General features: G+C 49.1%; 2 protein-coding genes across 15 annotated transcripts in view; one reads left to right on the forward strand and one right to left on the reverse strand.

The window, feature by feature from the left end:
* RALGPS1 (Ral GEF with PH domain and SH3 binding motif 1) overlaps window positions 1-27,862 on the forward strand; it is a 295,262-nt gene that overhangs the window by 160,640 nt on the left and 106,760 nt on the right. The gene's annotated exons all lie outside the window — the stretch shown is intronic.
* Window positions 1-27,862, reverse strand: part of ANGPTL2 (angiopoietin like 2) — a 35,901-nt gene that overhangs the window by 5,896 nt on the left and 2,143 nt on the right. Inside the window, exons 1-4 of one of the 3 annotated variants that reach the window (XM_077850736.1) lie at window positions 23,313-23,688; window positions 23,045-23,183; window positions 15,129-15,994; window positions 18-211 (exon numbers count right to left, since the gene is read on the reverse strand). In XM_077850736.1, the coding sequence (XP_077706862.1) occupies window positions 18-211; window positions 15,129-15,945 (1,011 nt within the window). In that variant the 5' untranslated portion in view covers window positions 15,946-15,994; window positions 23,045-23,183; window positions 23,313-23,688. Of the gene's footprint in view, window positions 1-17; window positions 212-15,128; window positions 15,995-22,970; window positions 23,184-23,312; window positions 23,689-27,862 lie in introns of those variants that run through there. The other 2 variants (XM_077850737.1, XM_077850735.1) reach the window with 2 other exon arrangements.

Here is a 27,862-nt window from a genome sequence, read left to right on the forward strand (position 1 = left end):
GGTCCTGGGGTTCTCACCTTATATGTCTCCCAGTTCCTGAAGAAGTTGACAGAGCCATCCAGGCGCCTCTGGATGACGGTCCAGCCCCCAGGGTCATGTCTCTGGTCACACCACACCTGCATGAGGCGGTTGGTATTCTCTGGCTTCACCAGGTAGATGGAACTGGTATCATGTCCATCCTCCAGAGCCTGCAAGCAGTCTCTCCACGGGCCTGGGGACACAGATGTGTACACATTATAGACCTCCCTGTTCCCTGGCCACAGTGTCCCACGGGACACTTGCCCACCTCTCACCCTGGCTATACCCTCAAGCAGGCACAACCTCCAGCAGGGCTCCAGCTGAGAGCTACAGGCCTGGAGTGAGAGGAGACCAATTTTAGTTTTGTAAGTTTGAGAAAGAACATGATATAAAGGCAAGAGGCCAGGGCTAGTGATCAGGGTGCCTGGATTCCCTGCCCACTTTTAGCTCTAACTCCATCACACTGTGATTTGGGCAAGCTTCCTTACCTCTGCAAACTCTCAGTTGCCCTGGTTTGTAGAAGGGAGATCATATTTACCTCACACAAGGTTGTAAGGCTTGTTGAAATCATTTGTGTGGAGTTCCTGGGGTGATTTACCTTTTAGGCTGGTCATATTGTGCAAAGAGATGTGCCTACCAACATGCAGCAGTAGGGATCACAGTATGGATTGGCAGTGTTTGGGTTCCGTCAGCTCTGCACTGGGCAGGGAGATGGGTTACTGCTCTTGTGAGTCCTGAGGGCTGAGGTTGACCCACGCCATGTCTGTTCTGACTCCACCTTGCCTTTTCAACAATAGCACTTAGGGACAATTGTAGTCTTTAGTGATGAACTTCCATGGAGTCCTAGTATCCAAGTGGTATCCAGAATTCGGCCACGTAGCCAGGAGTTTCAGGGTATTTCTGAGATGCAGACACTGGCCTCCAAACAGCTTTTTTTTTTGGGGGGGGGCGAGGGGAGAGGGGACCCAGTCCTACTCAGCCCAATTTGTATATTTTCCATAGGAAGTCCAGTTAGAGCCAGATGCTCAGAGCTCATACATTCTGAGGTCACTGCTTTATAAGCACATCCACAGACTTGCTTGATGTCCGGGAAGCCTCCCAGTCCATGGCTCTCTTCTCAAACTGAGACTGGGTGGGTTCTCTGATTTTTCTGAGACTTCACTAAGCTTGGGCAGCCCAGTCAGAAGGAATGGGTGCTGCTGGGGGTCTGAACAGCTACTGTAAACCTCTCCCTGCCCCCTCGACCCCCATACCTCTCCTAGCAGTTTCATGGTAGTTGGTCCTATCAGCAAGGAGGCTGAAACCGGAATCTCCAAGGTCCAAAGAAGCTAGGTTCCTCCTTATTTTTAAAGTTTTATTTTTTTAATTTTTTTATTCATGAGAGATAGAGAGAGAAGCAGAGACACAGGCAGAGGGAGAAGCAGGCTCCCTGCAGGGAGCCCATTGCGGGACTCGATCCTGGATCCCGGGATCATGCCCTGAGCTGAAGGCAGACGCTCAACCGCTGAGCCACCCAGGCGTCCCTAGTTTCTTCCTTATTGATCTCAGGAACCTTCTGAAGTTTTTCAAGACCTAGCCATTGAACTACATATTTTAAAAATAAATATAATTGCCACAATTTGCTCCAGCTTCTCTTCACAATAGTCCTCAAATCGAGAATGGTTAAGACCAAAAATACTGATGCAATTCCATCTTGTTCTTTCTGTGAACATGAATGTTTATTCTAACAACTATTTATTGAGCCTCAGCCTTGGCAGGTACCGAGCTGGGTTGTGGAAGCCTAGGGCCGGGTGGGGGCTGCTCTGATGCCCAGCAAGGGGAGAGCTGACCTCGCCAGCCTTCTCTCAACTTGAATTCCTGTGTATTCTTGTCCTTTCTCTTCTGCGTGTCAGGGAAGGACATTGGCAGCAGGTATTCTCAGCTTATTCTCTGTGGATTTAACTTCTCAAATTCCTTCCTGGTTGTAGTTGGGCTTGGTTAGTCTATAGATGATGGTTAAATGAGAAAAGTTTTGGTTTTTTTGGGTCTTGCCAGGCAGCTCAGGTGGGCTTCTCCTGAGCCCTCGCTCTGTGTTTGAGCATCCCCACCAGAAACCTAATGGAAGAGCAAGAGAGGGGGGAGCAAGAGCCTAGTAATGCACCTTGAAGAAAGGTGTGCATAGGTGTTTACCACTGACAGTTAACCCAGGGTACTCCTCCTTCATCCTCCAGGGAGAGCTTCTCACCAATTTACCTGTTCACCAGCCCTCTTCACCCTCAAGGGATGGGGCAGGGCCCCAGGCACTAGCCTGGGAGATGTGGCACAAGCTGCTGCTTCTCTCTTTGCCTTGTGCCTCTCCCATCCTAGGGAAGGGGAGGCCAGACCTCCAGAAAGAGCACTCAGGAAAGAGAAAAATGTTTTGCTTGTGTTCAACCCCCAGCCCCAGGGACCAGGGCAGAGAATGGGAGTCTGTCCCCGACAGCTGGAGCAGAGCATGCAGCAGGCATGGGAGGGCTCCCAGCTCTTTCCCAAGTGAGAAGCACAGGAGAGGCTGTTTGATGGGAATGCTGGTGACAGAAGGCCCGGTAGAGGCCTGCAGAACATCACCCCTTTAAAACAAGCAGCCAGCCCCCTTACTGCAGGGCCACTCTGGGGCTCTGGTGGGGTTCTCAGAGGGACAGTCTGGCTTTGAAGGAGGTACTATGTTGGAAGAGGCTTTGGAGGCACTTGGGAGAGTAATGGGTCAGTCTCTCAACTCCCAGCCTGAGCTGCTTTTGTGGGTGCCATCAATTGTTTCAGCTATACCACTGACATTTCTACAACGGGCCCCCCCTTTTTTTTTAAGATTTGATTTATTTATTTATTTTGAGAGAGAGAAACAGTACAAGCCAGGCAGGAGAGGGAGTCACACAGAGGGAGCAGGAGAAGCAGACTCCCCACTGAGCAGGGAGCCCAATGTGGGGCTCGATCCCAGAGTCCTGGGATCATGACCTGAGCTGAAGGCAGGTGCTTCACCAGTTGAGCCACCCAGGTGCCCCAAGGGGTCTTTTTAAAAGGTAAGTGTTAAGGGGCACCTGGGTGGCTCAGTCGGTTAAGCACCCAACTCTTGGTTTCAGCTCAGGTTGTGATGTCCTGGTTGTGAGATCGAGCTTCTCATCAGGCTCCACACTCAGTGTGGAGTCTGCTTGAGATTCTTTCTCCCTCCCCCTCTGCCCCTGCTCTTGCTTGTGTACATGCGTGTGCTCGCTCTCTTTGTCTAATACATACATACATACATACATACATACATACATACATACATAATCTTTAAAAAAAGGCAAATGTTATAAAGTGTGAGGTAGCTAATAGTCACCCATTTGACAGATAAGGAAATGGGAGCATGAGGACATGAGGTGACACCCCTGATCCAGTGTCTGAACCCAGGTGGTCTGGGTGCTCCAGAGTGAACTCCAGGGTGGGGGGCCCAGGCTGACTTATCTCTGTGTCCCTAAGCCTATTTTTAATCTGCTAGTCAGCTGGGTTTAAAAAATAAAAATGTACACTTCTTTGTAAAGGCATTAATACCTTTCCAGTCTCTTTATTGGTGATTTATTTTTCTTTGCTTACCTTTTGGTGTCCTTTGCCCATTTTCAACTATTTTAGTGTCTTTTTAATGTAGGATTTCCTTTTTTTTTTTTTTTTTTTAATCTTTAGGGTAAATCAGGCAGTTCTTTCCTTTAAAGCTTTTAGGTCTGATGTCCTTTCTAGAATCATGGAGTAGGAATAAACTAGTAAAGAGACATTTAGTATTACAAAAAAAATTCCCTGAGTCCCCTGCACTCTGCACTTGGCATGATACTCAGGACCCATCAGCTTCCATCATCAACCACATTTCCAGACAATTTTTCCTCCAAAACCCTTGCAGAGCAGCACACTACCAAACCTACACCAAAACACATGCCCTTTTCTTACATTAAAGGCACCAGTGACAAAGGTAAGAAAATTAAATGAGGGATCCCTGGGTGGCTCAGTAGTTTAGCGCCCGCCTTTGGCCCAGGGTGTGATTCCGAAGTCCTGGGATCGAGTCCCACATCAGGCGCACTGCAGGGAGCCTGCTTCTCCCTCTGCCTGTTCCTCTGCCTCTCTCTCTCTGTGTGTCTCTCATGAATAAATAAATAAAACCTTAAAAAAAAAAAGAAAATTAAATGATAGATGAAAATGAGTCAGACAAAATACTTAGCATTGAAACACTGGCAGTAGTAAAACGATCAGGGAGTGGACAGTGGCAGCAGTGAGACTATCATGTGGCTCCATTAAAATGGCTGAATCAAAATGTCCTACTTTGATGAGAAATCTGTAACCATGTGAATACATGAGTCAGGAGCCCTCAGCTCAAGTCTCGGTGGCCTCATCGCCTTATAGTGTGTATCCTTGGGAAGTTCCTTAGGCCTCAGTTTCTTCTTCTGTACACAGAGGGGATGAACCCACCTGTTCTGGGGGTCTCAGGAATATAAGAGCACCCAGCATGAGGCCAGCTAGACCAGGTATCAGTGAGGGTTCTTTCTCACTCTTTCCAGTGCTGGATGAAAGCTGATGCTTTTGATATCGCCCACTCCCCCAACCCACCCTCACCGAAATACACACAAGCAAGTTACTGTATTTGCTTTTCAATTTGCAAGACTAAATATACAATGGTGTACTGGTAGATGTTTTCCGCAAAGCACATTTAAAAAGTCACAGTTTCAGCAGAGAGACCCCCAAAGAGATACCAAAATGAAGAATGGAAATCTTTTTTGTCAATGAAACTGCATTTTTAGTCTGCAGTGGGCAGAGCTCTCCCTTTGGAACAGTGCAAAGTGCCCAGGCAGTATTTGGCTTGGCTCCTCTTCTGAAAGGGCAGCGTTGCTCAGAGTGCCAGGCCAACACTAACTCGGCAGCACCAGGGCTCTGAGTGGAGTAGCACCCAACCTCATCTCTATAAAGACCATATTTACGCTCTTGGTGGAGCTGTAGCCGGAACGTTCCATGTGAAGGGAAGTACAGTCGTCATGGCTGAGCTGAGTCCACGTGGTTCCTTAAAGAAGCAACACGGGGTGTGGAGAGCACACAGGACCAGAGTCAGGAGGCCTCAGGAAGAAGGGATATTGGCAGTGGGAACACAAAGCATATGGGTCTTGGGCCCCCAAACCCGACATCCAACTTGGTGAGGGTTGGAGTGATCGGGTTTGGATGCCTGAGCCCCTTCCCTGCCTCTTTCTTCCTCTCTAGGGTTCTTGCACACAAGGAACATGGCCCACCAGGAAACCAGGAATTACTTGTTGATGGCTAATGCTCAGTATTCCCAGTAAAGTACCTTTCCCATAAAGCTGGTTTGGAGCCTGTAGCCAGGCCAGGCAAACGTCAGTATAACTGCCTAGTCCCAGTTTCCTCTCTGAGTCTGGGGCAGGCCAGGTCAGCCTGACCTGCCTACTTCTGTCCCATGGAGAAATGAGTTTACCAACTACATCAACTGTCAGGGTAGTCATCTCTCCTGCGAGGGAAACGTGGCCCTGTGAATATCTTACCAAGCCCACTGGCTGCACCCTGGAGGCAAGGAGCTGAGAAGTGAGTAAATGGCCATGGCTCTTCTCCCTGGCTGCTCCTGAGGCATGTGGAGAGGAGCAGGGTCCTTCCTGGCCATTAGCTGGACCACACCACATGGCTGGCCAGCAGTGTGACTGGCCTCTTTGACCCATAAGCCCGCATCTTGGGACTTGACCACCTGAGGCTATGCAGAGGCCCTGTGGCCTGTGGGAAATGTCCTAGGGATGTTTTAGTTCATACGTGGGCACTGGAGAGAGGCTTCTGTGATAGCACCAAGACACACTACTTTTTTGTGAGAACGGTATACTGTTTTCAGTTACTATCAGTGATGATCTGTCTTTCCAGAACGTCTTTTTGCCACTCCCTTAAATGTTTTTCTAACCAGAGAAATGACTAGTTGTTGAAATTGGGTCTGGAATTTCTTACCCAAATTAATCCATCTGAGAGCCAGGGCATGTGGACTGCTTAGGTGTGAGCCCTGCCCTGGCCTGCAGCAGGACTCCTCTGAGGGCAGGAAAGCAGACACCAGGGAGGAGGGTTGGTAAGGAAGGATTATAGGTGCTGCTTGAGCCTCATTTATCCAGAAGGTGTGGGGAAATAATATTTTGGTTGTGAACGTGTATATTCTATGTCAATCACCACTTTTCAATGAACCAGAGTACAAAACAATAAACACAGAAACAGTTGGTGTGTTCCCAAAGGCATCTCAAGTTCCTATGGGGCCTGAGAGCCGACATCGTGGTTATTTCTGGTCCTTTTGGGGAAAGGGTCCAAATGCTTATGCCCACTGTTGAGGCTGCTTTAGTCCACAAATGATGGACAGGCACAGTACCTGGGGCCAATGAGTTTATGAAAGTGTTTGAGGCCTAAAAAAATTTATTGGCTCTGAAATATGAAAAGAAAACTGCAAAATCAAAATTTAGAAGTACTTAATTTAATTTCTACAAAGTGGAACATCTTGTCAGGTTCATTAATTGTTAATTTTAGTCTTCATAAAAACATTACTACTTTTGAAAACAATTTGTAGGTTAGAGTTTTCTCACTTCCCAAGAATTCTTGAACATGCCTGATGTTTGCCGAGAAATCAGAGCCAGCCATAAATTAATTGTGTTACTCTTGGCCAAATAATTTCAAAAGCAAAATTTAAAAAATCCTTTCAAAATTTTTACAGTAAAAGTTATATTAGATGTGTGGATTTCAGTGGGTGTGATACACTGTGAGACCTCCTAAGTAAGAGCTCCCGGCGTCCTCCAGGAGCTTTTTAAAGGGGTCCTGTTTCTGCCAATTTGATCTCAGGATAGACAGACATTGCAGCATTGCCTCCCAAAAAACACTTTCAAAAGTGTTGTGCCCACTCCTGGGTGTCCCATCAGTACCTTTGGGCAGGGGGAGAAATACGGGCTTTAAAGCAATTTAAAAGAGGAAAGAGTTTAGCCCTACAGGGGCTGTGGAGCTGGCTCACCGGCTCGGCTCACCGGCTTGATTCACCATGGCTCCCATACTCCTAGGGGTAAAGCCTTGGGGCTCCCTGGGTTCACTGGTCAGTGGTGCCCAGGGCTGCCTGAGGGAGGGAGGTCCCTGGACGTAGAGGTGGGCAGTGTACCAAGGCTCCCGGGGTATAGTGATGAGAATGAACAAGCCTCTCTCAGTCCAGGGATTGATGGTGTGGTTCTGCAGGCACATATGGAAGAGCTGATCAGATCCATGACTGCAATCCACAAGTGCCACACCGGTGGTGTGCCTGTGATCTGCCATCCTGTAAACCCCTCTGAGAAAGGGAATCAGCCTATGGGCCTGTGCTTAGAGAACCTATGTTGGCTTGCTTTCTTTCTTTCTTTCTTTTTTTTCTATATTGGCTTTCATTGATCACCTTTTAATTTTTCAAATGCTCACAAACTCCTCTTTATATAATCTTTTCTATGATTTTGCTGCAGCTTAAACCAATTGATATATAATTTCTAGTATCTTGTCCTTTCTCTTTATGAAAAGAGGGCATTTGCCCAGTGCCACACATGGTCTTCATGATTTTTGGTTGATTGCTGGCACTGGTTCTGAGAGCTTATCTGCCGCACCCTCAGCCTCCTCAACTCCTCCTCCAGGAAGTCCTCCCCAACCCCGCAAGAGCTACTTAATCCTCCTTGGGGTTCCCATAATGCCTAGATATCTTTATCTTTACTGGAATATAGTAAGAATGATGACTGCCATGTATCTAAGGCTTTCGCCTGCCAGGTGCTTTACACATGCTTTCTCTTCATCCTCATGAGCACCTGCAACAGTGAGCAAACTAAGTCCTAGAGAGACCACATGGCCAGAAAGGGGGAGGCTCTGGGGTTAGAACTCACATCTGCCTTCTGGGCCTGCTTCTCCGTGCTGTGCTGAGTCTGAGTCTGTTTCACTGTACTAGGATTGTTTGGGGTTTCGTCTCCTTGTCAGTCTCTGAGATCCTTCTGGGCAGCAGAAGGATCATCCAGGGCATGATAGTGTGTCCGTCCAGCCAGTCTCGCCTTCTGGACCGAGTCAGTGCCCCACATGCCTTCTCCTGTCTCCATCTCCTCACCACTGTGAGCTGTGTTCCCTTTGTCACCTTCATTCTATTCTTTCTAGTTTGAGTATCAGTGATAAGTCCATCTGGAAACGGGGGCCCCACAGCTGCGGATAATCAGGTTCAAACCAAAACCTGGGAGAGTTGGGACAGTCTGTAGTAGAAAGTTGGCATGTTGTCTGGGATAGACACCAAAAATCCAGGTGATTGGATTGCCTATTATTTTGTGTTTTTTTTTTAAAGGTTTTATTTATTCATGAGAGAGAGACAGAGAGAGAGAGGGGCAGAGACATAGGCAGAGAGAGAAGCAGGCTCCATGCAGGGAGCCCGACGTGGGACTCGATCCCGGGGCCCCAGGATCAGGCCCTGGGCTGAAGGTGGCGCTAAACCGCTGAGCCACCTGGGCTGCCCAAGGATTTTCTATTCTTTTGAACGTTACTCTAGACAGACCACCGAAGGATATCTTAATTTCAACAGTTAGAGGGTGGTTTTTGTTTTTAAAAACATTACGTTTGTCATTTAAACTAAAATTTTCTTTTGCTTAGCAAAATTTCTCTTAGATACAGAGTAATTTTAACTTAAATCATTATATTAAAAATCTGTTAAAGGAAAATCATGCATTCATTTGAGAAAAGGATTCTATAATACCATCCCAGGTCTTGTGGCTCTGCTGGCTCATCTTGAGATACAAAGCCAGGATCATCAGGCTTCTTTTTAATGTGCTCTTTAGATCTTAGTCCTTACAGGGATAGCTGAAGTTGAAACCTGACTTTTACAGCAAGTGCTCTACTGATTGCACTCCATGACCCTAACCACGCTTGTTTTAGACACCAGGTAGTGTGATGCTACCTTAATTCTGTGTTATCAATCTTTTTTTTTTGGGGGGGGGGGGCAGCATCTCAAGGTTACAATTGAATCTACCACAGAAATCCACCACAACAGTCTGTCTGTTTGGCTGGGGAGCTGGCTGCAGATGCCTGAGCTCCAGGATTTTCCAGATTACTCTCGGTTTGCCAAGTGCCAAACTGTTGGGATTTCTAGGCCCCAGATGCCAAATCACCACTGTAAATAGTAACAAGTTGATAGTTTATCCTTTGGGGCTTTAAAGAGCCTGAGCATTTAACTGAATGTCTTCCTTAGAAAATGCCCGAGTAATAGAAGGGAGAGCTTGCCATCACACTCAAAAGGCTCTCTGTGATCCGTTCCCTGAGCTATCCAGGAGAAAAGAGAAAGAAAGCAAAGCTAGTAGGAAGATGACCCACCTTGAACCCAAATGGTCTTTGTTTATGAAGAAGCTAACGAAGAATGCTCTTTGAAATATCACTGGATTATGTAGTCTGTAATGAATCTGAGAATCTTATTTTGTTCAACAATAACATTTCAATAACAAGACAGCATAGTACAGTGAAAACAGCATAAGCTCTGGAGGCAAGAGACCAGGGTTGGGTTTTCCATCAGCTTCTGAGAACTGAAAGGCAGAGCCTATGGTGGCTACAGCCACTCTCACACCCTCATAAAACCCCTCCAACTCCCCACAGAGCTTCAGGCTCAGAAGCCTAGGTATCAGAGTTGGTCTGCACATGGGACCAACAATTTCCCACCTGGATCGACAATTACTTGACCTCCAGAAGGAATGGAAGCCACATTGTCTGTTTTAAAACCACAATCTAACATACATATTTCCTACCTCACGGAGGTAAAATATAGGAGGGAAAAGCCATCTAGGAAAACACTCATGTTCAAGTTGCCTGTGCCTCTCTGGCCATAGGGCATCTATTGGTAGGAATGGGTCTCTGCGTTAGTAGTGAAACAATGCGGTTGCCAACTGGTGTGGCCCCAGGAACAGAGCACATCTGCTGATTTTTATATATGTAGAGTTAATATCTTTAAAGAAATCAGATCTTCAGATTTTCCTGGATGTTGAAATGCTGAGTACAAATACACCCAGAGAATCTGTCCAGCTTAAAGACAAATTAAAGATCAGATTTATCTGCAGTTTTAGTTGGGTCCATTTACTGGAACTCAGGTGCATATTATGATTTCTGTGGAAGAGCTCAGTTGTTTTATTTATTTAAAAATTTTTTAAATTACATTTATTTATCAGAGAGAGAAAATGAGCGAGCAAGAAAACATGAGCAGGAGGAGGAGCAGAGAGAGAGAGAGAGGGAGAAGCAGTCTCCCCTGTGAGCAGGAAGCACAATGTGGGGCTCGATTCTGGGACCCTGGGATCATGACCTGAGCTGAAGGCAGACATCTAATTGACTGAGCCCCCCAGACACCCCATTAACTCAGTTGTAGAGATTCTGCAGTATGATGCTAACTCAGTTCTGCTTTATCTCTCTCTTTTCCTTTCTTTTCTATTTCTTTCTTTTTTTTTTTTTGGTATCTCAGGGTTATATGATTTAGTCTGCTACGTAGTTCACCACAATAGTCATTTGTGTGACTGATAAGCCAGTGTAGATGGTTGGTGTGGTTGGCTCCTCCCAGGCCTGCATAAGGGGGAGGCATGATATTGATGAGTTTGCAGTGACAATGTCTTATATTGTTAGAACTGTGAGAGTTGTAATAACAAATCCACCAACTCTGTTCCCAGAGCTCTTTTACAAGGAGCTGCTTGGAACCTAGTACATGAAATAGTGATGGAGGGTCACATCTCAGGCAGCTGGCACCTGAGGCCAAGTCCAGCATTTATAGAGTGATTTTCACACCAGTTCCCCTCTAGCCTTTCTGTGGAAATGTGCAGTGTCCCAGAATGGTTAAGACAGACTTGAGTTTGAGCCTTGGCTGAGCCACTTACTAGCTGTATTGTCTTGGCTAAGTTACTTAATCAGTCTGAACCTCGATATCCTGGAACTTACAAGTCCAGGGACTGATCTTGGCTCTGTCACTGACAGGCCCTGGGGTGATAAGGCCCCTAACAAGCTCTAATCTTTTATGATTGTATGGTCCCTTCTTTACCCACTGAGAAACAAACTGAGCTGATTATGTTCTCAATAGAGAAAGCAGCTAGAAATGCCTACTACTTTTGGTTTTTAAGGATTTGTTGCAGGCAGGGCCATGCTGTGGCAGTTGGTGCTAATACTGCCTTTCCTCCTCTGATCGCTCTTGAGGGCGGGTGCCACAGCAGGAGGGCTGGCATGTGCATGGCTGTGCCTGTGCAGAGCTGAGGGACAGTGCCTCAGGCCTCCTGGACCATCTTGGGAGGAGGCCAGCACTGAGGCTCCATCCTGTCCATTTCTGTGCCTTTTTTTGTGACCTGTGCAGTCTTCCTCTTTAGCAGACCTGATTGGTGCGTATGTGCGTGCGTGCGTGTCAAGGGCACACACATGGAGAAAGATGTCAGGGGATGTGTGAGTATGAGAAAGTGGAGAGGAAAAGAGGAAGGGCAGGTGGCAGCAGCCAGATCATGGGGAGAAGGGGCCACAAGCAGGACCCTTTGGCCTTGTTTGTCAAAGCATCATCCTAACTGAAATGACCCAGGTCTGGCAAGACCTGAGAGAGACAGGACAGAGCCCAAGTCAGACACCAGGAAAGCCAGGAGTTGCCTGGGCCTCTCTCCCTCAGGCTCTGGGCAGCTTGGGCCTGGCCTGGGGCCAGCCTCTTACTGTCTGGCTGGTAACAAGCTGGTAAGTGCAGCTCCCAGATAAGTGGCCATGGCTCCCACAGTCCCCTGGAGAAGGTGTACTGTGGCCCAGGCAGCCCAGACAGTGAGGAAAAGAGGGGATGGCTCTGAGGTTATGGGATGAAAGATTTACAAACTGCCAAGTCATGCACACAAAGGTGTTTCTGGCCAAATGTTCCTTAGGAACAAAGGATCTTGTGGTTAAGAGCACAGAAGAAGGTTTTGTCTTCCAGGCACAGAACCTGCCTGCAAGCTCTCAGAACAGGCCTGATAAGAGCTCCCTGCCGATTGGCTAAGAAAGGCCATCTGCCTTTTCCACCCAGGAAAGGACAGGGCCCTTCCTATCCATCTAGTCAGCTTCCATGGCCAGATCTGGCTGGTAATACCTTGTGGGGGCTAATTGGGGAGATGGGTCACAATGAATCTGTTACAACAATCAGTACCAACACTTGGGAGGGCTTTGGGAGGGCTTTGCTTTAAAAAAAAAAAAAAAAGGGTAAATTATAGTGCATTTGTTATGTCCACAGAAAGTCACTGCCATTGCCTCCCATGTAGGTGTGCTTCCTTGAGTGGGAGAGAAAGTGGGCTGGGTGCGTGCAAGGGCCTTGGAATGCACAGCCCATGCTGGACTGTAAGTATGAAGAAGCAGGGGTTCCAGACCATTTGAGGTACCAGGAGTAGGGCCGTGATCCTAGGACTTTGCACAGATTCATCTCTGTCAAAGACCAACTAGTAACCCCATTTCCCAACTCCTTGGTCTGGTAAACTCTTAGAAATCATTCAAGATGCAACACAGAAGTCCCATCTCTGTCCGGCTTCTCCCTTCTAGTCCAGGCAGACTCAGTCACACATGCTACTTTAGCGTCCTGAGAGCCCCTCATTCGCTGCTCTGCAGGGCACTTAGCACACTGTGATATTACCATAGTGACTACACAGACCCTGATTTTCACTGAATTCCTGATTTCAAGTACTTTGGCATGTCAGTCCCATCAATTCTTACAACATTCTGGAAATTGTAGCCTTGACAAATGTTCCCCCTCAGCAAAATCCTTCATCAGATCTGATGTGCTGATTTTGGGGGATAGAATTGGAGGGCACTGAATAGATCCCATTGCATTCATGCATCTGCAAACTCCCCTAGACTGAGTTCCTACAGGTTGGGACCAGAGTTTTCACCAGCTCCTGTAAGCCTGGCTCTGTAACTGGCACAGAGCAGGAGCACGTCCATGGTTGGCTGACATAATATCACACGCCTGACTGCATTGAGTTTCCACAGTAACCCTGCAGTATGATAACTCCTGTCCCCATTTTACAGAGGGAAAAATTGCGGCTCAGGGGAGCTAAGTAACTTCCTCACAAACCACTACTAAGAGGTTGATGCAAACCTAGGTCTTTCTTCCAACACTAGATACCTTTCAGCTCAGTTCAAGCTCAGGGATGTCCTGAAATCATTGACTCAGAAACCAGAGATGCTTAGGCGAGAGCAGGTCTGTTGGGTAACACTGAGGTCAGCCGGATGTTAAGACTATGACAAACAGGGATCCCTGGGTGGCGCAGCGGTTTAGCACCTGCCTTTGGCCCAGGGCGCGATCCTGGAGACCCGGGATTGAGTCCCACGTCGGGCTCCAGGTGCATGGAGCCTGCTTCTCCCTCTGCCTGTGTCTCTGCCCCCCCCCCCCCTCTCTCTCTCTCTCTCTGTGTGACTATCATAAATAAATTAAAAAAATTTTAAAAAGACTATGACAAACAGCTTAGTCTTCATTTCGTGCCCAAGGGCATGTTTTACCCTCTGGGTATTCTATCAAGACCTATTAGCACACTCTGCCCTCTCTTTTGGAGCTTCTGATTTAAAACAGACCCATGTACAGATGAGCCAGTCACCTCTATAGAATGCCAGCACTAAAAAGGGGCTATTTATTTATTTCAATCTCCTTGCTTTAAAATGAAACAAACAAACAAAAAATGGAAGGAAATAGAGAGCTACCAAGTATTGAGACTTTCTACGGACCCAGCACCATTCCAGACACATTTGTTTTTTCAGTATTTCATTTCATCTTTGGGTAGGCATTATTTTAATCTGTCCCCAGTCGACAGATTGAAACAGAACAAACAGAGGCTCTGAGAGGCAAGGTGACTTGCCTAATATCCTAGAGCTAATCAGTAGGGGAAATCAGAATTTGAATCCAGGTCAGTCTGTTCAAAGCATATGTTCTCCTGCAAACCCAGTAGAGGGCTTTCCTGTGAGGTGTGGGGTGCTGCAGGCAGATGCTCTCCCCATCACAGACGTACAAACATGTTGCCCTTGTCTTTTGCATGGGCCACCCTCTTTCTGGAATTAGCAAGAAGCTGCTCTTCCCAGTACTGCTGATTATTTTTAGAAGTGTGAAATAAGTGTAAAACAGGATATTTTCAGTAAAAATATCTCCCCGCTTATACAACAAAGTGATACCAAAATTACTGACTTATAGCAGATACTTGGTTAGTTTCTGCAAAGATCAATCCAGTTTTCATCTGACAGCCCATATGGAAGGCTCACAAAGTCCTGGATGAATGAGAGGCTGAGCTTCAGGGGGCTAGGTTCATGATATCCCCAGAGTCCCAGAGCACAGGGGAGTCAACCCTAGATTTAAAGTGTAAAGGTCTGACTTCAAATCCAGCCTGAGCATGTCACCCTTTTTTTCAGTTAATCTTCCACAAGGAGCTACAGGGTTAGTGATACAGTATCTGTGAAATGCTCAAAGCCAGGACCCTAGTAAAGCTTTGGAATGTACCAGCAACCCCATTCCTCCCCCATAATGATGTTATGAGAATTACCATATTTTAAGATGAAACACGTATTTATGAGTATGTAGAATTGTCACTGAAAAGTTGGGACAACAGAAGACTCTCAAAAATATGTGGGCTTCAGAAAGTACTCCATCCCATCCCCCAGCCCCTACAACATGTTTATCATACTTGTGCCATGATAACACTTTCTTTTCCTTTGGCTTCTTAGTTTCTTTGGTGAGCATTTTACCGATCGCCAGTTCTATGCTGGGCACAGTATAAGAGCAAGAGCTTGCAGGAGAGACATCCTCCTTGCCAACACAGAGCATCTAAATGGAGCCCAGAAAACTACAGGCCTGGGGCTCTTTCCCATCTGAAGCCAGAGAACATTTGTTCCCTTTTGGGTCTTGCCCTGTTTCCGGGTTCTACCTTGGAGCATCCATCTAAGGAACATGCCCCCTGCGGCCCCCCACACCTGCTGCCAAGGCTCGGCCCAAGGGATTGCCGGGGGATTGTGCAAGTCTGTTGGCCCGGCTTCAGCTTGCCGTGGCTTTTCCCCCACTTGTGGTCTCAGCCAAGGGAAGCCTGGCGCCTGCTCTGAGGCCCAGATGGAGCAGGCTCCCTCCCGGAAGGACTTACCCGATGGCTTGTCTGTGGAGGACGGGAGGCTGGTGAGGGTGGGCATGGTAGGCAGAGGGGGAGGCAGCACCTTCAGGTTCTGATCACTCTGGATCTCATTGGTAGAGATCTGATTGATGATGCGGTTGTAAGGGGATGGCTGGTAGACCCGGGGTGGGGTGGCAGGGGGAGGCTGGGGCATGGGCCTGGCTGCTGGCACCCGCTGGCAGTGCTCCTCGAGCTGCGCGATGATCTCGGACTGGTTGTGGGCCAGTGTGGCCAGGTGCTGGTACTTGTGCTCCAGGTCCTTATACTTGCTGGCCAGCTGCAGCATGTCGGCTGTCTGGTTGAGGATCCTGTTCTCCAGCTGGGAGAGCTCCAGCGCATTGTCCCGCTTGCGGATGATCTCATGCAGGAGCTGCATGTAGAGCTGCGTGACCCGTGAGTTCATGTTGCGGCTCTCCTTGCGCAGCAGCTTCACCTCACTCACGATGCCGCCATCCACCTCCACCAGCTGCTGTAGCGTCTCAATTTGTCGCTTCTGCTTGAGCAGCTCGCTGTTGAGCAGCTCCAGCTCCTGCTTGTGCACCCGGTTCTCCAGGAGCACCTCGGGCTCCTTGGAGTTGACGCAGATGGCGCCTGTGACCCGCTGCTGGGGCACAATGAAGGTGTAGGTGCACTTGTCTGAAGACTCGCTGGCCCGTTTGTACCTGTTTAGGTAAATGAACTCACTGGGCGAGCCCTCCTCAGTGCCCTCGAAGCTTTCCTTCTGGCCTGCAGCTGTTCCCATGGCAGCCAGCAGTCCCAGCCACCAGTATGTCACACACAGCAGCCTCATGGTCCTCACAAAATGGTGCTTCCTCTTTGAGAACAGAGCCTATGAAAACCTGAAAGTAAACAGAAGGGAGATTCAGTAACGGTGTTGTCACTGCCAGCAGCCTGTGCCATAAATGAGCTCAGCCTTCTCGCCAGGCAAATCTTTCCAAAAATGCAGCTTCAGGAGGCAGCCCTTCTGGAAGCAGCAGAAGGAGACAGGCAGGCTTCCACAGAGGTAGAGAGGAAGCCGGAGGGGACGGGGGCATCTGGAGGCAGAAGGCCATGGCCCTGCCACTCCCAGAGCCCGCCCTCAAGCCCAGCCCCCTCGCGGAGCTCCTGGCCCAAGCCTGAAAACCACAGACGGCAGCTCAAAGCTGGGGCAGGGAGGCAGGGGAAGGTTTATCTAATCTCTGTTCTCTGCCTCATGCCCCCCAGACCATTATGTCTCCCTGTTCTAACCTGTTTGTAACCCCCCTGGGCTTTCCCTTTACTGAAGCATTTGTGACAGTCATGATGAATAGGGTTCTGTGTGGTCTTCTTTAGCGGACTCCATACTCCATGCGGGCAGGTGCTGTGTCTGATTCCATCCTGTGTCCTCAGGATGCTACACAAAGCAGGCTTACAGTGAATATTTGTGAAATGAACAAATCTCTGGACATGGGATGGAATCTGTTCAGTTGGTAGTGGACAATGTCAATGGAAGGATGTGTCCAGTCACATGGCTTTGGTCTGTGTGTTAGAGACAAGATGAATAGCCCAAACAGGAACAAACAACTGAGCTCTTCTAAATCCAAATATTTGCAATAGCCAGTAACTGCAAGTTCCCCCTGGCCACTGCAATGTGATTAAAGCAGACAGAAGCGGAAAAAAGACTTGTGTCTCTGGATTCGTTTCAGTTCTGCTCTTGGACCATTCATTCCCTCACCAGATATCCTGGTGTGTCAGGCAGCATGCTGGCTGCTGGACGCGTACGGCCGCACACAGGCCCGAGCCAGCCCTGCCCTTACGTGGCTTACGCACAGTGGCACAGTCCCCAAGAGCCACAGAGCAGCAGGAACATATGCTGTGAAAGGGTAGAACAGAGAACTGACCTAATCTGAGGATTCCAGAAAGCTTCCCTGAGAAAGTGACCTTTACACTGACCCCTTGAGGGATGAGCAGGAGTCAGCCGGGCCAAGAGGGAGGGGATGGATGTGTGCACATCCTTCCTCTCGCCTACCCAGGGCTATGGCTCCAGCGTTTCTCCCCCATATCTCCTGCATGATCACATTTTTCCTATAATCATGCTGTTATTTCTCTCATCTTAAAGAAAATCAATCCTCTCTTGATCTCACATCTCCTCTCCAGCTACCGTTCCATTCCTCTGCTCCCCTTTTTAGCAAAACCCTCCGAAGGGCTGCCTGTACTTGGTTTCCAGAAAGGCCCTTACTTCCTGTTCTCTTGAGCCCACTCCCATCAGGCCTAGATCCCCCCTTCCCTCCGAGTGCTCTGGACAGGATCACTGGTGGCCTCACTTGCCAGACCAAATGGCCTGTTCTTAGTCCTCATCAGTACTTGCCTCTCCACACTGGGGAATGTGGTTGGTCACTCCCTTCTTAGACTTCCTTTCCTGAAGATCACCATTTCCTTTCTCACTGGCTGCCCTTTCTCTCTCCTTTGCTGGTTCATCCTTCTGTTCCTGTCCGGGGAGACCCAGAGCTCCATCCTCAGACCTCTTGTTTACCTTGTTTACCACATGATCTCATGTGGTCTTGTGGCCTGCAGGTGCTGCTAACTCCCACATTTATTTCTCCAGCCCAGACCTTCCCCTTTGACTTCAGACCCATACATCTAACTGCCCCTTTGACATTTCCACCCTACTATCTCCTAGGCATCTCAAACTCAACGTATCTGGAAGTGAACTGATGTCGTCACACCTCTATCTAAACATGTTTACCCCAGATTTTCCTGTGTTAGTAAATGGAAGCTCTGCTCTTCCAGTTGTTCAGGGCAACAACCTTGAAGTCAATGACCTTGACTCTACTTTTTCATGCCCCGCATCTAATTCACCACCAAATCATAATAGCAATTTCCTGGACATATTCTCAGAGTCCTGCTTCTGCTCGTCAGCTCTCCTACACCCTGGTACAACACCCCCTCCACCTCTCACCTGGACCTAACTATCTGCTGCTGGACCTGCTCCTGCCCTTTGTCCTTAGCCCAGTAGCCAGAGTGATCCTTTTTCTTTTTTTTTTTTTTTTAAGATTTTTATTTATTTTTATTTATTCATGAGAGATAGGGAGGCAGAGGGAGAAGCAGGCTCCATGCAGGGAGCCCAACGCGGAACTTGATCCTAGGACTCCAGGATCACACCCTGGGCTGAAGGCAGGTGCTAAACTGCTGAGCCACCCGGGAATCCCTGATCCTTTTTAAAAAGTTCCATCTTCTACTCAGAATCCCTAGGGAGCTCCTCAACTCAGAGAAAAAGCTTAGAAGGTGTCTCTGGCTCTTGCAGACCTGGCTCGCTCCCTCCCTGACCTCTTCTCTGACTCCTCTCATCCCCTCCCGCCACCCCATCCATATGCCACTGCAGCCACCACAGCCTCCTGGGGGGTCCGTATGCTCGCCAAGCACGATTGTGACTCAGGACCTTTGTATGCTGTTCCCTGACTGGAACACTCTTACCCCCTTTCCTCATCGCTCACTCCTTCACCTCTTAAGGTCTTTGCTGAGATATTACCTTCCCAGTGAGGCCTACCCAGTCACTTAAAACTGTAACCTCCCCACCCTCCTCTCCAGAGTCCTCATTGTTAACAGATGTAAAATGTTTCCTGACCCCACCCCAGTGACTGGAACCGCAAGGAGGGCAGGGGGCTGACTGCTCCATTCTCAATGCCAAGCATGTGGCATGTGGCACTCAGTAAATATCTCTGGGCTGAATAAAAGGGCACACCTGACAACAGCTTCCACACAGTGGGGAGGGCTATGGAGAGGCAGGGCCAGGGGAGCTCATGCAGGTGATGGCATGAGGGGGTGCCAGCTACACAGGAGGAGACCCTTTCTTTCTTTCTTTCTTTCTTTCTTTCTTTCTTTCTTTCTTTCTTTCTTTCTTTCTTTCTTCTTTTTTCTTTCCTTTCTTTCTTCTTTTTTCTTTCCTTTCTTTCATTTCTTTCTTTCATTTTGAGAGAGAGAGACAGAACATGATTAGGGGAGAGAGAAGCAGATTCTCCACTGAGGAAGGAGCCCAACACAGGCCTTGATGCCAGGACCATGACCTGAACTGAAGGCAGACACCCAACTAAGCCACCCAGGTGCCCTGGATGTCATCTCTTATATTTATCAATAACATCCAACCTGCTCCTCACAAGCCATTTGCAAGCATTTTCTACTTTGTCTTCTCTCAAGGTAGATACTGTTAAGATTCTCCTGTCATTTCCATTTTACAGATGAGGAAACTAAGACTCAGAGTGGCTGAGTGAGTTGCCTAAGATCACACAGCTGGAAGGTGGCAGAACCAGGGATAATTGGAGAAGTCAGGAAAGTGTCCCTGATCTGATCTCATGTATTCAAGCCTTCAAACTCTTACTGACATAGAAATGTAGAAATGTACTTAATCTGGTCTTTAGTACAAAAAAAAAAAAAAAGAATTAGCATGACATGGAAGCTGGAAGTCTTGTCCTCCCCAGGCTCCTCTGTGGCTTCTCTGGGGAGCAGCCTCGGTCCAGGCCCCACCTTGTACCAGTTCGTGGGCTGTTACAAAACAGGCCCTGGGCTCCCCAGAGCCACTCAGAACTGTTTTCTGCTTGAATGAGGAAGTGTGGCCAGCCCACACTTTGATCGAGGCCAGGCAGAGAAAGGTGTTCAGCGGTCTTTGGTCTGGGTTGGGCTAGGAGGTAGGGCTGTGGTGACGTGAGTGGAAACGGGGCTGAGTTTGTGAGTGTTTGCCTGGTTTCCAGAGCGCTCTGGCTGCTCTTGCACCAGCCCGTGGCCACGCCTGGCCCAAAACAATGGGGAGGAGCAGTGCCGCAGGCTAGGGTGGGCAGGCAGGTGCCTTCCCACAGGCCGCTCACCTGAGGCAGCTGGTGCCCATGCTGGTGGTGCTCGTGCGGGCCTCTCCCTTGACAGAGAAACTACCAGGGGCCCAGGGAAGCAACCTGGCTCCAGGAAATGGTTGATTTCCAAGCCTTCCCAGGCCTCAAGACCTGGCAGGGTGACCCTGTTTATCATTGAGCCTTGTCCCTTCCCAAACCTGGGCTCCCAGAGCTTCCCCATCAGAGCCTGTGCCCTTGGACTTGCGATCCGGAAGGCCAAGCCTCTTCGGTGAAATGTGATCTAACGGGGCGATCTAACCTGCCTTGCACACTACTTAAAGGACATAGAAATGCTTCCCAAACTAGAGATGATAATAATAACGTGATGGCAGCATGCTGGCAGACAATGTTGCCAGACTCAGTGAGGAACACTGACCATGCCCCCTGACATGGGAGTGGAGGGTGGGGGTGATACCATAATTAATGCTCCTCCCATTTCTCAGAGGAGGACCTTGGGCCTCTCACAGAGCTGGGCCCTGGGCAGGAAGTCTGTCTGGCCTTACCACCCAGCTCTAAAGCCGTCCTCTGTCAGACTGGGTGGGTCTTGGCTGTCTCACTGTCCCTGGATCTTACACGGTGCTGGGCAAGAGTGGGAAGGGAACAGCTGGGCAAATGCAGTGCATAGGCTGTGCTGTCTTGAAAGAGCATTTCTCAGCAATTATTTGATTAAAAAGAGCACCAAACTTGATAATTGTTTGATAACAGTTTTCAGGTTCACAAGGCCCTTTGCATACACATTATCAGTTAATCATCCCAACGTTCAGAGCTAGTTAGTTATTGCCGTTTTGAGAGGGGGTGTCAGGTATCTTGCTCTGGATGGCACTCCTACCAGTGACACCAGTTCTGGGGCTCACGATTCTGGGTCTTCCTGTTAGTTTTCCATGGGGTCTGGGCTTGGCAGGTGTCATCTGGGGCCAAGTGGGTTCTAGAAGGAAGGGAAGGAGCAGGGCACCGTGCTGGGTGCCTGACACACACCATCGCAGGTAGTCTAACCAGGTGGCTGTCCCCCACTTCTATTTTGTAAATGAGAACACTGACTCCCAGGTAGGCTAAGTGACTTCCCCAGGAGTCCATGCAGATAAGAGCTGGAGCTGACCCAGCCGAGAGCTCAGGTCAGCCTGACACCAAGGGCTGTACTCTGCCTTGCCCTCGGCTTTGGAGTTGTTTTCCTTAAAGAATCTATCCCCCGTCTTCAGTTTTATGCTACTTTGGCAGTTCTTAATGGGCAGTAATGAGTTTGTTTCCTTTTACTCTCTTGATATTTATTCAACTAATTGCACCCCAAGAGAAATAACCCTCCCCAGCATTCCAGTCATCTTAGGCCTGGAGAACTCCACTGCAATCAGAGTGGTGCGCCTCACTTTCTTCCTCTGACCAACAAAGAAAAGCAACTGCAACTGTTTTCCTTGGCTTCGAAAGGAAAATAAAAACGATTCTTAAAATTGCTTTTCCACATTGTATTGTGAGGAGTTTCCATTATGTACGGGTTTCCCTCCCCACAAGTGGAGCTGGTGTGACCAAGCCACGTGACAGCCCCTGCACACTGGGAGGCAGCCTCCCCTGGGCTTGGGTCCCACCCAGCCTCTGGTGGGCAGCCCGAGTGTCCCTGCTTGGCCCAGTGCAGTGGGGCCACACACCGTGTGTCCACCTCCCACTCAGCACCATGGCACTGCAGCCCAGGCATGAGGCCACTTTGTAGGAAGAATTGTTTTTATAGGAGGGAGCTCTGTGTCCTGCCCTGCAGCAGAAACTGGTGGCCCCGAGGGTTAGGAATGAGAAAAGTTCAAACACTGAAGATGATAACCACACTCTGTTGTCACATGACTCAAGCACTTTATATACATGATCTTTCTTAATCCTCCCAACAACCTTAGGAGGGAAGCCCTGTTATTTCAGGCTGCCATGGGTGGTGGCCCAAGTTGTGCACTCTGCCACTCTAAGGAGCACAACTCACATTCAATGGTCTTTGTAGTTTGGGGTATTTATTATTATAGCCATTTTCTGATTCCCACAAAGATGCTTTTAAGACTAACAGCAGGGCTGACAATTATCCTTATTTGCAGGTGAGGGAACTATTCATATTCTAAGACCGCGAGTCATTTTACCCATAGTCACCGAATTACTCAATAGCGGAGCCCCAAAATATACCATGCTGAATATATAGAAAGAAAAGTGCTAGAGTGACAGGACACTCAAAAGAAATTGCTCTCTGACCCCCACAGGCAAGGGGAGTCCCCAGGACAATTTCTGGATTCAAACCAGCTCTCATGGTGGTGCCTTGTCACCCATCTAGGCTATAGTCCCATGTGAGAGGCTCACAGAACCCACCCCTGCATCTGTCACCAGCCCTACCCTACAATTCCGTGATCACAGAAAGCCGGGGATGAGTCTAGACCAGGGGCCCTGCAGGAGGCCTGAGAAATGACCCCTTGCCACTGGCGGTGCAGGAATCTGGAACCACCACTTGGCCCTGAGTGTGCCTGGCTGGCCCCTGGCATCTGCCTTTGGGGTAGCTAGGAATTTGAGTGTGCTTGAGGCAGTCCAATAGACCTGATTAACAATCAACATCAGGCAACATCAGGACCGAGAAGAAAAAATCAAAACTTCGAAGTTGACAGCTTTTCCTACTAAAGCTGGTTGAGATGCATGGTGTACCAGTGGGTACCTAAACCAATTGGTAATCCAGGATGTGGGAGAGACCCAGATAAAGGAAAATTCTAGAAAAAAGGGCCCCAGAGGGCCCAGCTGACCATATACCCAAAAGTATAGATAACAATAGCCCTCGTCTGTTTCTAGTAAACTCACCATGTGCCTGGTGTGCCCTTTCTCATTGGCATGTACTGCTTTGTGCATAAGGTTAGCTCCCATTGAGGCCTGTTATGTAATTATTAATAGCACCCCCTCTTATTTTCAAAAATGTCCTGATTGGGCACCAAATTATAAGGTACCTTTATACCCAGGAGAAAAGTATTATCACCTGCATTTTGCAGGAGAGTAAACCCAGGTCCAGAAAGGTCAGGTTACTTGTCTAAGGCTCCTTGGAATAAATACCAGGACTGGGATTCAGCTGTCAGCGGCAATGTCCAAGCCCTCACTTCCATCAAGATTGATTCTCCAACCAGGATGAACAAAAGGTGCCTGTCTGTTTGCTTCATGGCCAGGATGCAGATTGCTTCTTAGTCACTGTTGACTGAATAAGTAGAAATGGCTTTCAGGTTAGTACAAGGGGGAGTTTTGTTAGATGTTAGAAACAGCTTCTTGATTATCCAAGTGGCAAGACCCCAAAATGGGCATCGCGGATGAACAGTGGCGTCCTCACCTTAGAAAACCTGAAGAAACTGTGCCTCATTTGTCCTAGGTGATTCATTGCTAGCCTGGGGGCCAGGGAGGGAACAGCCACATCTCCAACTGCCATCCCCTCCCAGCCTAGGATCCTGTGATTCATTCCCCACCAGAAGGCCATGTGGGCACCCAAGGAGTCTGGAGCCAGTTCCCGGACCCTGCCAGCTCAGCCCTCATAAGACCTTCAAATGAGCCATTTGTTCATCCATCCAGCCTTCCATCTCCTAACCTTCCCTGCCAGCTGGTCTTTGTAAACTGTGACAGCCTGAGTCCACCCTTGTCATGGGTGATGGGAATACAGGCATAAACCAGACAGGCAGGTAGTGTCAGATAAAACAGATTTGCCTGAAAGAACAGCAGTGGGGGTTGAATCTGCCTGATGCCCTTGGCTCTCATGCTCCTGCCCCTGGGGAGCTGCGGGCTCCAGGGAAGGGCTGAGTTCACAGAGGAAGCCGGCTGTGGTCATACTATGAGATCATAGGGCAAGATGGGATGTGGTTAGGCAGTGGGGGGCTGGTTGCCTTTGCCAGGGGGACAGGGATGCTGCTGTTACTTTTTCACAGTGCATTATTTGGGAACCATTTTGTGATTCCCCCAAAGCCTGCGCACTGAACCCTCTGTGCCAGGAGCCCCAGCCAACAGAGCAGAGGCGGGGAGAGTCTGCAGAAGCCATGTCAGAGCCCAGCTTCTGAGTTGGCTGCTGCGTTTGCGGCAGTGCCTTGTGTGCTCTGGAGCCCTGGGTCTGGAGGAACCTCAGATGAGAGGGAGAAGAAACCAGGGACTGCTGCCCCACAGTGGCTTCCTGGGGACTCTGGACCCAGCCTGGAGCTACTCTTCTAGGCCAGGCCGAATGGTTGGCACCCAAGGCCACCTCAGCCTGTTGGCTTGGCCTCCTCCTTTGAGCACTGGGACAAGCACATTTTGTGCCTATCTCTCAGATCCCAGTAACTCTGTGAGGTAGGGCCTGTGATTATTCTTATCTCACAGAAGAGGAGACAGAGGTCAGGGATGAAGCCACTTACTTGCCCAGAGCCCCAGAGCTACCAAGCCCCAGCGGCCAGGTCTGGAATTGTGTTTGTCTGCCCCAGAGCCAGGTCTCTTACCTACATAGCCCTAACCAACCCCTCTACTCCAGGTGCTCGCTCCCCTGCACTCCACGGGGCAGGCTGCTCCAGGCCCGTCTTTCTAAAGTTCGCAGCTGGTCGTGTCGGTATCCTGCTTTAAAATAGGGCCTCTGTGCTCACGCTCACACTCATGCTCCCTACCTCTGCACTTTCCCCCGCGGCCTGCCTGATGCACACCTGTCTCCCTCTCAGTTGACCTCCCAGGTCCACTTCCCTTTGAAGCCACATTCCCTCCTCCAGCCCCCAGGAGCAGTTGTGGCTGCTTCCTGTGTCCATCACAGCATGTCAGACACAGTTCATTTGGCTGTGTGCCCCTAGACTGCGAGCTTCTTAAAAGCGGGGACAGTGTCATTTCCCTTCTGAATACCCAATAGCCAGGACAGCACTTAGATTCCTAAATAGGACTTCAAGGATTTCATTCATTGAATGTATCTCCCAAGCACTTCCCCTGTTCTGGCCCCTGCGCTAGAACTGGAGATATAGCAGAAACAAGTAGTTCCCTGCTCTCGAGGGGCCCATGGCAATAGGCAGGACAGAGAACAGGTAGGATGCTGATCAGTACCCTGCAGGGCAGCTCGGAGCTGCAGGGGCAGCCGAGCCAGCTGGGGTGAGGATTGCAGGGGGCATAAGTGGGAGTAGAGGTGCCCCAAAGGGGCGTTGTTGGCTGGACAACCCAGGGGAGAGTTGTATGGTACCATGGGACAAAGAGGCTTGTTGGTCTGGATCTGAGGCTTGCTTGCTTCATTCATTTATTCCTTCCTTCCTTCATTCACTCCACAAATCCCTTCTTTGCCTGGCCCTGAGTATTAGAGGCCAACGGTGACTAAGAAATACCTCCTTTTGCTCATGCAGGTTGAACTGGGGCCACTTCAGGCAGAACTTCAGTCACTCCTGGAACGGAGCTGTTCCTCAGGCACCTCTTAGTGATAAGGACAGACATCCTTCTGGGCTCCCTGCCCCCACCCTGCCCTTTAGAGAGAGAAAGTGTAAGCGGGGCAGAGGGAGAGAGAAAGAACTCCAAGCAGTTTCCACGCCCAGCACAGAGCCTGATTGGAGGCTCAATCTCATGACCTTGAGATCATGACCTGAGCCAAAACCAAGAGTCAGACGCCCAACCCACTGAGCCACCCAGGCGCCCCCTTTCTGGGCTTTTCTTAGGTGGTCTTGTGCCTGCCTTCCTAGAGGACTAGGTAGCAGGAGGAGGCTGAGGCTCTGGGGCTGCTGGCCCCAACACGGGCTGGTTGGTTTCACCCGAGAAAAGACCTAACACAATAGTTCAATTGTGAGAGGCCTGGGTTCCTACCGCTCCCCGCCCCCCCCCCCCCCCCCCCGCCCAATGCAACATGGGAACATTTCTGTGATCAGAATGTGTCTCACAATTGATGTACACTTGTAATAAGACATTGTAACATTTTAAATTTTAACTGCCCACCCCCCACTGGCTTATTAAATCAGTCATATGGTTTACAGTCAATATGAGGGAATACGGTTTTGCTATTAAAACTACCCTCACCGTGAGGTCTGATATGTTGTATCTATCACCACAAACTCCCAGTTGCCAGTGACTGAATAACCCTTCTATTTGGGGTGTTTTATATAAATTCACAGAAAAGAATGCTATTCAGTGAATTGATTCATTCTTGCAACTTCCCAGTATGTCTTGGATTTGAATCTTTGCTTTTCGGCCCACTAGTAGAGGGACATTGGCAGAGGTGCGCAACCTCTGAGCCTCAGTTTTCTCCTCTGTAAAATGGGATGGCACCACCCATCTAGTGCCACATGCCCCCTCTTTGCAGGTCTCTCACTGTTGTGCATTTGTGTGATAGATTCACCTTCTGCCTCCTTCCACTAGGCCGTGGGCCCTACCAGTAGAGCCCCACTGCATCTGACTACTGTCAGTTGAGACCATTTTGAGTGAAATGATTCAGAGAGACCAGAAGCTGGATGTACCTGCCCTGGGCGAGCTCCTGTTGTTTGTTCTAAGGTAGCTACCAGTTGCTGTCTCTCTGATTCTTCTCAGGATTGCTCGAGTGTGGCCCAGTGCAGACTATGAGGACCTGCACTCTGATTCTGCAGCCCATAGAGTCTCGAAGTAGAGATGTAGGAAACATATGAATGGTATCTCAGACACACAGATGAATGTTTGCCTGAGGCTCCACCCCACTGAGCTGGTGCCAGAGTCCCATGGTGCTTTGGAGCTCTGCTGAGACTCATCTATAAGAGGGGGGTTGATAATGCCTGTTCTGTCTCAGAGGTAGGCTTCTTTGACAAGCAAGTGATACATTGAAATCAGGTAAGCATGTGGTTTTCAGACAGTGTGGCATAAGCATTCCGTAGGACAGCAACCAGAACAGCCTTGGCTGCTGGGGGACACAGTGACAGGGTCAAGAAAAGAGAAGTCAGGATACCTTGAACAGGGCAGTGGAGTGGGGTGGGAAAGGCATAGACTTTGGAGCTAGGCTGACAGCCTACATATGTGTTCAAGGCCCACATAATCACCAACTACGTGACCTTGGGCAAGTTGCTTAGCCTCTCTGAGCCTTAGTTATCTCATCTGAAAAATGGGATGCTAAAACTAGAACCTATCTCCTAGGGTTCTGTTGAGGATGAAATGCGATAATGCACATGCTTTACTTAGTGCAGCCTGTACTTAATAAATCCTTGTGGGATGGATGGGTAGATGGAAAAGTGTCTTCATTGCTCTGCCCATGAGCTTACAGCAGGACCATTGTAGTCCTCTCCTGGACCATGTGTTTCACACATTTTGTCTGTTCCACCATGACTGCCTTAATTATTGAGTAATAATTGATCTAATTTTTGTTAGCTGGGCCTGTGAAGTTAGAGCCTCTGCTCAGCTGGAGCTGCCCTGAGAGCACAGTGAACTGCCAGGTTCCAGCATGGTTCTAGCCTGGAGCTGGAAACCTGCAGCGTCTGTGGCCCCAGAGGCCTGTGGTAGAGACGCACAAATGTAACACCAGCTTTTCAAAATGCTCTCCAGAGTTCAGGGAATCCACTGTGACCTCTAGGGCCACAGGAGAGAAGCCACTGTCTTGAGCTAAGATGCACCAGTGTTGGCTGGTGTAAAATCTACCGGCCTTGGCCACCATATGGTCAGCGGTGGTGATGGAGATGGAGCTTGGGGGTGGAGTCCCTCTCCTCTCCCTCTACAGTCCTAGGACAGGCCTGGCATCGGTCTTCCTGCTGTGCAGACCTCCTACAGCACCAAGGTAGCTCACTTTCCTCACCTACTACAGTTCTGGCAGGAGACCGCCCGGGAGATGGGTAGTGCCCATGTGGGTGGTAAGGTTGGTATCAAATGTACCTGAGGTCCCCTCATCGGTGTCTGCACCCTCCCTTAGTGTGGACTTCAAGGACCTGGACGTGCTGCAATTCACTTCAGACA

Source organism: Canis aureus, chromosome 16, assembly GCF_053574225.1.
Source record: "Canis aureus isolate CA01 chromosome 16, VMU_Caureus_v.1.0, whole genome shotgun sequence".
Taxonomy (NCBI): Eukaryota; Metazoa; Chordata; class Mammalia; order Carnivora; family Canidae; genus Canis; species Canis aureus.